Source organism: Trachurus japonicus, unplaced genomic scaffold (assembly GCF_045865225.1).
Source record: "Trachurus japonicus isolate A0001 unplaced genomic scaffold, Traja_1.0 AP030387.1".
Lineage (NCBI taxonomy): Eukaryota > Metazoa > Chordata > Actinopteri > Carangiformes > Carangidae > Trachurus > Trachurus japonicus.
This window is the reverse complement of record NW_028220520.1, coordinates 50,162-61,150: the sequence shown is the minus strand read 5'-3', so window position 1 is coordinate 61,150 and position 10,989 is coordinate 50,162. Positions and strand designations below refer to the sequence as shown.

General features: G+C 41.1%; 2 protein-coding genes across 2 annotated transcripts; both read left to right on the top strand.

The window, feature by feature from the left end:
- Positions 1-780: 780 nt before the first annotated feature.
- On the top strand, positions 781-3,594 carry LOC146960429 (uncharacterized). The gene is made up of 8 exons (XM_085772389.1): positions 781-817; positions 971-1,056; positions 1,697-1,875; positions 2,038-2,131; positions 2,211-2,446; positions 2,701-2,815; positions 3,065-3,069; positions 3,591-3,594. Exons 1-8 carry the CDS (start codon positions 781-783, stop codon positions 3,592-3,594), a joined length of 756 nt encoding a protein of 251 aa, XP_085628515.1.
- A 25-nt stretch (positions 3,595-3,619) lies between these two features.
- On the top strand, positions 3,620-10,719 carry LOC146960428 (uncharacterized). The gene is made up of 8 exons (XM_085772388.1): positions 3,620-3,710; positions 3,821-3,912; positions 4,770-4,887; positions 4,987-5,094; positions 5,167-5,357; positions 6,035-6,167; positions 7,066-7,178; positions 10,693-10,719. The coding sequence occupies exons 1-8, from the start codon at positions 3,698-3,700 to the stop codon at positions 10,717-10,719; spliced, it is 795 nt and encodes a 264-aa protein (XP_085628514.1). The 5' UTR covers positions 3,620-3,697.
- The last annotated feature ends 270 nt before the right edge of the window (positions 10,720-10,989 follow it).

Below are 10,989 nucleotides of genomic sequence, written 5' to 3'. Positions count from 1 at the left end.
TTTACTTGGAGGAGGTGGGACCAAGATGGTAAAATAATACCACAACGTGTGAGGCAGAATCGATCTCGATCGGGTGAGTAAAGTAACATAGTAATGCTATTATGCACAGTTTTTAATGCTCTTACATTGCACATTACACTTTGTGTTTACAGTTCAACCTTCCAGCTCTCGGGAGGTCCCAAGAGTTGAGGAACTTGAAATTCCTCAAGAGGTCCCAAATCTTGGTATGCATATTGAATTATGACATCTTACAACATTACTCTTTTAGTTTTAAAAATGTAAAATGTAGTCATCGGAATATTGTATTACTACTGTACTGTAGTGCCCATACGTCTGATGCCTATGCAGTGACCAAGCAATGCAGAAAATCACTTTTTTATTTTATTGATCATGTATGTTTTGTTCATTTAGACCAACGTATTGAGATGTTGAGAGACTTACTCTCATCCGTCACTCTACCCACCTCAACTGAAGCAGAAGCAGAGGCACCCACCACGTCTGCATGGGCCCAGAGACAGGCCAATGCACAAAAAAGGTTCAGAGCTGCAATGCCAGAGCTCTTGAACTGCAGAATGGCAGCAGAGACTGTTGAAGTGCACTCCTGTCAACAATGTAAAAGTGCAGACGCTGTGGTCCGTTGCCTGGACTGTGTTCCCTCGGGAACTCAGTTTCTTTGTCCTGGTTGTGATGTCAATGTCCACCAAAGTCATGTTTTACATGACAGGGAGGTCATGATTCATGGTTTTTTACCAACCCATTCCTCCCACATCCTCAGTGGTAATGGACCAGAGTGGCAACTTTGAACTTGCTGAACAAGGTATGTTAAAATATTTTAGTAGATAAGATAATAAGCCACATCTAATGTTTGCTTAAACTTTTTTTTTTTTTGCTTTTTCATTTGACTGTGTTGACTATATTTGACTAATACAGACACTATTATTTTTAATTCCGGTCATTTTCTTTACTGCAGTTTGCATGCTTCCAATGCCTCCACCACTGCAAGTCTGCTCCTGTGGCACAGACTTCACCATTGCCCCTGGCAAACAGACAGTCCTGGTGACTATCAATGGTGCGTCGTCACTTCCTCTACATATCTTACTATTATCCGTTTGTCCTGTGTTGTACAGATACTGTTCAAATAGTAAGTATAATTTTGTTTTCAGGCCCATACAACTTGTGCCTGCCAGTTGTGTGTTGCCCTGTTTGCCACAAAAACTGGACCCCAGGTTTTAAACGACCTGCTTCGATGTCGATACTGGCCGGCAACAACCAGCTGCCAACTCCTCTTTAAGTTCGATGTCTTCACGTCGTTTGAAGAGATTAAGTTGGCGAGCCCAGCACTGTCGCAACAGGCATTCCTTCGAATGCTTGGACATAGAGCCCAAAGCACAGGACGGGTAAGACCTCTGTTTTTTTTTAAGTATTTTTGGGGTGGCTTTTGCCTTAAATGTACAGGATAGTTGAGAGAGAGACATGAAATGGGAGGCAGAGCAGGGGGAATGACAGGATAGGGCCGCTCTGCGCTGGATTCAAAACGCACAGATCTGCAGTGTGCTGTTGATCCTTGAATCTTATTGTTCTACACTGACTATGTAATCGTCTGTGTTGTTGCTCAGGTGTCAGTGCATCTGTTTTTCTTTCCAATATTTCTTTACATTCCAAATATCAAAGTCTTGTATTGTATCCTTCTCTCCAGATGGGTAGTATTTCTTGCGATTCCTTCCACCGAGCCTTCAAGGAATTTTCATTCTGTGACTTCAAGAAAGACGACTTGTGCCAGGTGGAGCCATTCGTCTGCCCAGCGTGCACACCAGATATGCTGGCAATATCAGTGGATGGGAATAGGAAGCATTATCGGTACAAGAAGTCCAAAGGGTTAGTAGAATCACTTTCTCATTTCAGTAATTGATCTATACTGGACCTCACTGCCAATACATTTAACTCATGATAGGCATTTTCACAAATTCTAGAGACAATATTTAATGTTTGTGGATGTGTGACTATGTTGTCAAACACTTTGTTTTTCTAATGTACCAGAACAGATGAACCATCCCTATTTGATGGAGTCTTCATTGCAGAGGATTGTAAGGTGTCAGCATTTGTTGACACAATCCGGAGCATGATGACAGTTGTAAGGATGTTTTTAACCATCTAATTCTTCTTTACTTTTTGCCCCAGTATTACGTGTAACACATTGTATATAATTTCAGAGCACCGGTCGTGATGTTTGTGGGCCGGCAACTTTCACAGCAGCCAGAGCTGAGTCCCACAAATCACTAGCAAAGGTGGATGAGGAGGGGCTCCAAATTGCTGTCTGTCGCCATGGAACACTGCTTCAAGGCCTCAACCACTACCGGGGAGAAATATATGCCTATCCGCTATTCTTGCAGAAAGAATTGTGTGAAAAGGCAAACGCGACGTTCTTTTGTATGGACATCACATGCAGGTAGTCACAACCGTTTACTCATCATAAATCTGTATATTCCGCAGGTGTGGCCGTTAGTACTGAGTTCTTGCATGAGTTATCAGAGCTTTGTTACACTGGTCAGACCACACTCATTTTGTGGTGGAAAAAAAAAAACATCAGACGTATGAACACACAGACTCAACACTACCAATACCAACCTTTTCACTCCAAGTCCTCCTTTGTGTCCTTACCATTATGAACCTCAAATGCTGTGGTGTTTTTTTCTATTACAGATATTGGCCATACCTGAAAAAAATGGCAGAGAAGTTGCCAGAGCTGGAGCCTCTTGTAGACATGAAGCCATTTCTCTCAGTTATGCATGCTAAAGTTCACACCGGAAAATGTGAGGTACAGTGGCAAGTTAAATGTTTGTATCACACTGATTTCAAGTCTCTTACCTCTTCTCTTCCACTATAAATATACTGTAGCTTTATTTTTTATCTCTTCAAGCTCAGATATGTTAGTTCACATCCATGAAATGATTTTGATTATTATATGTAATTGTGCTATGCATTTATTATGTTTCCTGTAGGATCAGAGATGTACATTACATGCTTTTAAAGTGCTGTTCTGTGTGCACATCATGCCCGTGTGTAGGTCAGGTGTGTCCAGGAGCAAGAAAGTAAACACAGGAACAAGGCCTTGTCTTCACGACTAGTGTATACATCTCTGACAAAGACGCAACCTATGTCAAAAGCACAGTTTTCATTTTCTCATAACCATCATGATTATCTGAACAGTATAGCATCATAATGCTGAATGTACAGGAAACAGCTTGGAAATCCTACACTGTTTTATGCCTTGTAAAGGAAGGCATGCTGCCCCCAAATGACTGAGCAAAAGAAATGTTAAGCATGTACAATAGCACTAACATGCTCACATGTTCTTGGAAGTCTGAAGAGGTGCGTTTGCAATGTGAACCAGATAAGAGTCAAATTGGTATAGGACCAAGATAACCATCTCATATCGATGTGGGTCGTTTAATCTGTACTAGAGCTCAGTCGGCATCTCCAATGAACCACATTAACCAAGCAAACATACAAGGAGCTTAACCAAATAGGTTGGATGTGAAAGCATGACTCTAATTCAAATGTCTTAATCTTATTGTCTGTTTTTGGAATAGGTGACTTGGGGGGGGGGAGAAACCAGGAGGGTGCAGGAAACACAATTGGTGAGGAGGTCGAACAAGTTAACAGCTTCCTGTCAAGAGCTGCTCTCACAACAAAATATATGACCAAGTCAGGTTGGTAAAAGCAAAATATGTGCTTGGAAATGGCATCAAATGATAAATTGTATTTTAGTTTTGTGTTTGCATAATTTCTGTGAGGTTTCTTGTTTGTTGGTTTATTGCAGGCAGAGCTGACATGATTACGGTCCTTGCCATGGCATGGAACAATCGGAAACAGGAGAGTCTCCACAAGACACTGACAAAGAGATTTGTCAAAGTAAGAAGTCTGTGGGTCTATGCTGTATGTTGAAATCGAGCACCATTTATGCAGAGTGTGAAACCCAAGTACTGAGACTGAATCCTCAGAAACAGCCCTTGGTCTGATTTCCACCTGTGGCTCTTTGTTGCATTCTAATTTTCCTCTCTTTCCCTTTATTCCTGATGCCGCTAATGTGTTCCCTTAGGTGATAGGCCTGTTTAATTGATTTTAAATCATAATCACAATTATTTTGTTAGGACCATGTTAGAAAAGTAATCAAAAATTATTATTTAAAAAAAAAATCTAACTAGGGTATACAGTACAGCCCCCATTCATCTATCTGGGCTGCGCTTGGGTAGTGACTTCCGCCTCCTTCTGCCCATAATGCTCTCACCACACATTCTAAACAAACATGTCAACATTTGCTAAGGCACCGTGAGGACTTTGTTGCCACAAAGACTAGTGACCCTTTTCCACTACACAGTTACAGCTCTGTTCTGCTCGACTTGGTTTAGGTCTTTTCCCATTACAGCTGAGATCTTCAGCTTGGGTGGGTGGGTTCGTCATATCAAAAGACACAGCACACATAAATTAGTTTGTCATTTCCCCCAAAAAATCGTTATCAGAAATCGTTTTTTGAGAGAAGAAAATTGAGATTTTATTTTTGGGAAAAATCTAACAGCCCTGATATATCTAACCAAAAATAATAAAGGAGGCGGTGGGTAGATCACCAATGACCATATGGGAATAAGTTATTTTTTTCAAGGAACCTTTATTTATTTGATGTATTGTCAATTAATTGTTAACAGCTGTATATTGAGAGATTACACCCTGGGCTCTTGTATTCATCTCTCTTTTTCAAACCTTCAAAATAGGCCACACAGAGAGCAGATGTGGAAGGTGCCAACCTCCAACATCTCAAACAGGAGCTGAACATATCTCTGGAGGACACAGAGCAGTGGGTGGAGGATGTGAAGCAGTGGGCGGCCTCTGGTGTGTAATGGGGTTGGTGTTTGTGTGTGTCAACATAATAGGTCTTGTTATATGTGACTGCATGACGTTTTACATTTTGCCTTGTTTCTGTTTTTCAAGAGAGACCTACATGTAGTGCTGACAGTAGCCAGGAGGAGCTCCAGAGGGAGATAGAGGACATGATTTATTCCATAAGAAAGAAGAAAAATGATCTCTATCGACAAAATGGTATGAAGTATTACATCACTCAACAGCCTATGCTTTTTAGTTCTTTTCCTAATATTCCTTTTAATTAAACAGACAGCAACAAAACGAGGCAGCGAAAAAGGAGGAGACTAGCTGAGGTCAAGAAAAAACTGAAAGACGCAATCATGCACTACAATGCTGAACCTGCATTTGAGCCAAAAATTGACACTGAAGCAGTGTGCAGTCTCTCTGACAATGTCATTCTGCCTTGGGATGCACAAGGAGATGGTAAGCAAGTGTTTTTTGTGATTTTGAAATTCATAGAATTCAAATAATGTGAAGCTAGTTCAGGCAGACGAGTCAAGCTGCGCCCATCCTGATCAGCTGATCAGTCACCTGCTCTCCTCATCCAAATGGAAGTGGGTTATTTAAACCCCCCAGCTTACCTGCTCATCCCTGGCTATGCTCTGCAGCTACTGCTTACATCTGGCTGCTGCCTAGCATCCACCTGTGGGCTCTGTCTCTTGATCCCCGGTGGGGGTCTGCTTCATTACCTGTAATGTCTGGCAAACCAGGTCCTTCAGGTAACGAATTACTGACCCACAAATTCCACTGGATCCCTCTCCGCACCATTCCGAGTAGTTCTCCTGTGATCTCGCGACTCCAGCTCTTCTGGTCTCCGCTAAGCATTGCAATGGATCAGAGACGGACCAGGAACGGATCCGGTGGACGAGGATTTGCTGCGTCTGTCGGAGCTAAAACGTACCGGGGCTGGAACGGAGCTGACTCGGATCCAGTGGAACTCAGGCGTGAGACAGAGCCTGACACCAAACCTGCTGCAGCCATGCTCAAGGATACCTATGCTGTGCTTACACTCAATAAATGATTTGTTCTCATTACAGAGTTGTCTGACTGAACTGCTGTATGTAGTAAAATGCTTTGATGGTTTCATATCTGTTCTCTTTTCCAAAACAGTGGTGAGTCTACGCTTGGAATGGAAGAGGAGAGGCTCATCGTTGTGAAAGAGATGACCCAGCATTGTCAATATTTGAGAAAGGCTTTGGGCAAACTTGATAACCTCCTTCGCCAGGTTGACCAGGACATCAAGAACCACGGTAGGTTCCACACAATCTCCCCTTACTGAAAGGAGGATGCATTCTCAGTGACTTTGACATCTCTCTAAAACCAATGACCAGGTTTAAATTGCACTTAAGTCGCACACACAGTGACTTCAGACTTGAGTTGGACTTGTGTTTTTGGACTCGTGAGCAATCATTATTTTCTTGGCTTGTTTGTCGTTATAAAATACACTGCTACAGCTGAGCAGCGCCACATGATCTGATGATTCAGATTGAGGTTAGATCTTCATATATTGAACTCCTTTTATACAAAGTACAGCCAAACACAGGCTATAGAGAGAGGAACAGCGGAGTGACAGCTCTGTCAGTGACAGGTGTGATAGGTGAACTGTCTTTTTGTTTTTTCCCCAGAGCATTGTGTGCTTTCATTATATTTACTTTCCATTTACTACTTTGCAATACCCTGTTGAAGTGATCATATGCAAAACAACTAATCTATACTGTATGCTAATGAATAAAGGGGTGGTGATAATAATGATGATGATGATGATGATGATAATACAGTAAATGCTTTGAATTTTTTACATGTTGCTGTACAGTATTCTTACCAAATCGGATAGCAGCAGATGATAGAAGGGTCATTACAACCAGAACAGACAGGAGACTTTTATTTTTTAGAGACTTGAGGACTTCGGACTTCCCAAATGCCAATGACACAATACTATGTAATGATAAATCAGTGCCACTGAGCAGTAAAATGGCATGTAGTGACATGTAATGAAAGTACCACACTAGTGTCATGTAATTACTGCAGTTTCATCAAATCTAGACACCCTTTTTTGTCACAAATCGATTAACATGTTCAAAATGCATGATCCAGACTTCATTATCAATATAAGCTGCCTTAGTTATCAAAATTTTCTTTTCATTTTAGTGTCATCTCCAGATATGACTGAAGAGGGATACAGGGGACTACACTGCTGTCTACTTCACAAGCGGCACCTTCTTAATGAGAAACTGAACAGTGTCACCAGCACATATGCCCTTGTGGATGCAAGCTCCTCTTTCAGTCCATTTGAAGAAGAAGAAGAAGAAGAAGAAGAATCACCCGCAGCTGTTTCCCAATGACAAAGCGTAGCCAGTACGGCGGCCATCTTGGGAAGGGCAACTCTCTCCCTCAGAGCATTAAGCCTATGGTGCATGTTCTGCTATAATGACCATAACTTGCTCAGTTTTTGTCCGATTTCAAAACGGTTTGATTTTTATGAACGTTTATGCAGTTATGGTGCAGCATATTTAGAATCACAGATAATTTTAATAATGTATTTTTTTTGGTAAAAGTAACATTATAGTGACATTATGCAAATAGTTAAAGAAATAGCTACATACTGATTTATTTTTCACAGAGTTATGAATCGTTTTTTTTAGTGCAGATGACTGGATCACCTATCTACTGCACTGTAACTGCAGCCAGAGTCAGAGCAAGTTGCCCGTCCTCATATGGCCGACTGTGAGCTACGCCTGCGTGTAGTCCGATCCACCCCCTTGGAGAAGAAGATCGGGAAGACGAAGAGGAGAGTGAACAGCACAATAGCAGTTCAGAAGAAGAATTGTAGACAGATGACAATGGATTAAAACAGACAGGATTCTGTAGGAGACATTACTGCATAAAGCCCTTGCCTGTCATGACAGTTCATCACTGCATCCACTAATGTCAGCTGAAAAAAATAGTAATGGTTAACTCCACTTTTAGTATAGTGAAATGTACACATTTGTCCATGTTGGGGAAAGTGAAAGTATAGGTTTCATGGAAGTAACTCTAAATTGTTGCAAGTGAATGTAGTTTACTTCATCAATATCTGTGTCTGGAGATCTGAGAATAGTTTGGGGGTGAGGTTCTGCTGACATGCATTTTTCATCTACACTATGTAAACATAAACCATGACATCAAGATTTCAGCTTCATAAAAAAAATTGGCTAACCCACTGCTACTGTGTCTGTTGTGTCTTAAGTCCACTTGTGGTAATGATAGATGATAGAATATAGTGTAGATTTTATTATTGTGGTTGTATTATTGTTATTGATAATAATAATTACAATAATAACAATATGATGATGATGATGATGATAATAATAATAAAAACAATGGTGATACTTGTATTAAATTATTATTCGTGATAATGATAATAATAATCATCATCATCATCCCCGCCGGGAGATCCCGGGGAAGACCTAGGACATGCCCCTTGGGATCCTCCCGGAAGCGCCAGGGGAAGTTTGGGTGTCCCTGTGCAGACTGGATGGATGGATTAGTGTGAAAATAAAACTCACATCATCAAATCATTTAAATCAAAGGGAATGCTACTAATGCCATATTATTAAATGCATTCGTTAAACCTCGTACACACGTGCATTTTGAGCTGTATTAATAAAAGAAATCTTATGAGATCGGCAGAAAGGCTAGTGACGCAGTTGTTGGACGCATTCGATTATTGCTATGACCTGTCCCCCGTAGATTGGCTGCGTTCGGTTTCGGTCAACCAAGCTGCAGCGAAACTAGCCAGACATATTTTCAAATAAATGACTCAAATGCAGTGCTGTGTGTCATTTCTTAACTTAACCCAACTACAATCACTGCCATTACAAGTTCGGCTAAAGTAAATATTTAATGTATTCATTATATAAAGCAATCCTAACCCTAGATGTTCGGTTCTACATAGCGGAAGAACCAGCCTCCATTGCTATTTGGCGTAAATCTGCATTGAGCGGTTCTAAACACATCTTAAATTAAGGCTATTCACCTTTTTCTTAACATATATCAACTTAATGCACTGTCGTCGCTAGTTCGGCTTTACTTTAGATATTTGATGCCATCAATATGTGTATTTTCTAGGGCTGTCAGAGTTAACGCGTTAATCGCGATTAGATTAATTAAAAAAATTAACGCGATTAATTTTTTTAATCGCGGTTAATCGCGGCCCATTTTGTCCTCTGTCTGCTGGACTGGAGGACTGGAGTGTGGGACCTCCAGTCCAGTAGGTGGCGGTAAGGCACCTTCAAGTTGGTTGCTACACAAATATACACAGTCTAACATATATCCACAGCTCTATCCATTGATTTTTTGACGGCTTTGTTGTCAACAAATGCACATGGCCATGTATTGATTTTTTTGACAGCGTCGGTTGTCAACAAATGCACGTGGCGATGTATTGATTTTTTGACGGCTTCTGTTGTCAACAAATGCACATGGCCAGGCAGAGGCGTAGCAAAGTAAAGGGCAATTTCCACTGGATGCAATTCGTTTCAATTCTGTGTGAGTTTCATGCATCATGTGTTATGATTAGGTACTAGGCCTGCTCTGGTCTAAAAGTTGTTTGTCTAGAGATTATAACACTTTGGAGGGTTGAAAGTCCAAAGCGCCATATATAATATTTTTAATAGAGATTAATCGCGAGTTAACTATGGAAAAAATGCGATTAATCGCGATTAAAAAAATTAATCGTTTGACAGCCCTAGTATTTTCACAACCCTAGTTTTACATACGTCTGAAAACCGGATAAAACTACAAATATCAGGTGACTTTGTATCAAGCCACACGTCGCAGCTCATGGGATCTGTAGTTTCTACAACGATTACTGATTTCCTAAAATAGGTGCTTATAAATAATAAAATAAATCCATTAGGGGGTTTTAGGGGAGTGGAAAACACATTTTTTGTGACCAGAATAGCCTATGTGTAGGCCTATATAATAAAAATGGGTGAAAATATATGTTTCCCATTTTGGGCAATACTTCCACTTGCTGACTATATCCACTACACAGTCACACAGCTGAGTTCATAAGCTTTCTAGAACACTTTGTCCCATTTCTGTACCCCCTTTTGTTGCTGAATTACATCCCATTTTGGGCAATACTTCCACTTGCTGACTATATCCACTACACAGTCACACAGCTGAGTTCATAAGCTTTCTAGAACACTTTGTCCCATTTCTGTACCCCCTTTTGTTGCTGAATTACATCCCTTCAAAAATTCTCAGAAGTCAGGGTTAAAGATCAATAGTTCAAAGAAGGAGCCATTTACAACCCCTAAACCCACATATTTTATTCTCCAGGTGGAGACCTTTCCAATTATGTCTTTATTGTAGTCCTATGACAAAGTATGTATTTTCATATTTCATGGACACAGCTGTGCCTGGGCTTAGATTCAGAGAGCCTTTTGAGGGCTCAGCCCATGAAATAAAAAGAAGAAGAAGAAGAAGAAAAAACATGTAAGATAATCATATCTGACAGATTTACAACTGAATTAGTAATTTATATTGTATCTGACACCCTGCTGAGCTCTTCTGGAGCAAAGGGGGAAGGGAGGTGTCTCACTCTTCCCCCAGGAGGTTTGCTGAGTTTGGGAGGAAATCTAGACTGCATGCACAAGGACCCGAATGTGATAGAAGTCTGCCCTGCATGATGTTTGACCAGGTGACTTTGCACTGCAATGTGCTCTCCCATCTTGTCCATGCTGCCTTCTGCCTGAGTCCCACTGCCCTTCTCACTCTGTCTTCCTCCAGGCCTTCTTGAACCTGTTCCTGGAGTAGTTGGTGTCTCTCCTTGCTGACCTGGGTCTTTGAGAGTTAGCCCAAGCCCGCTCTTACTGATGCCAAGGCCTCCACCAGAGCCTTTTGCCTTGGATGTGACTCTGCCTCCTCCACTGCCTTCCATTTACTTCCTGTCCTCACCACCAGACATCTTGAACCAAACATAATGCAAAAACTAAAATCACAACAGCTATTTGTCAGTGGATTTAGAGTAGGCCTAAATCAAACCCCATTTTTATTTTGTCTGATAATGTTCACTGTCACTGGACA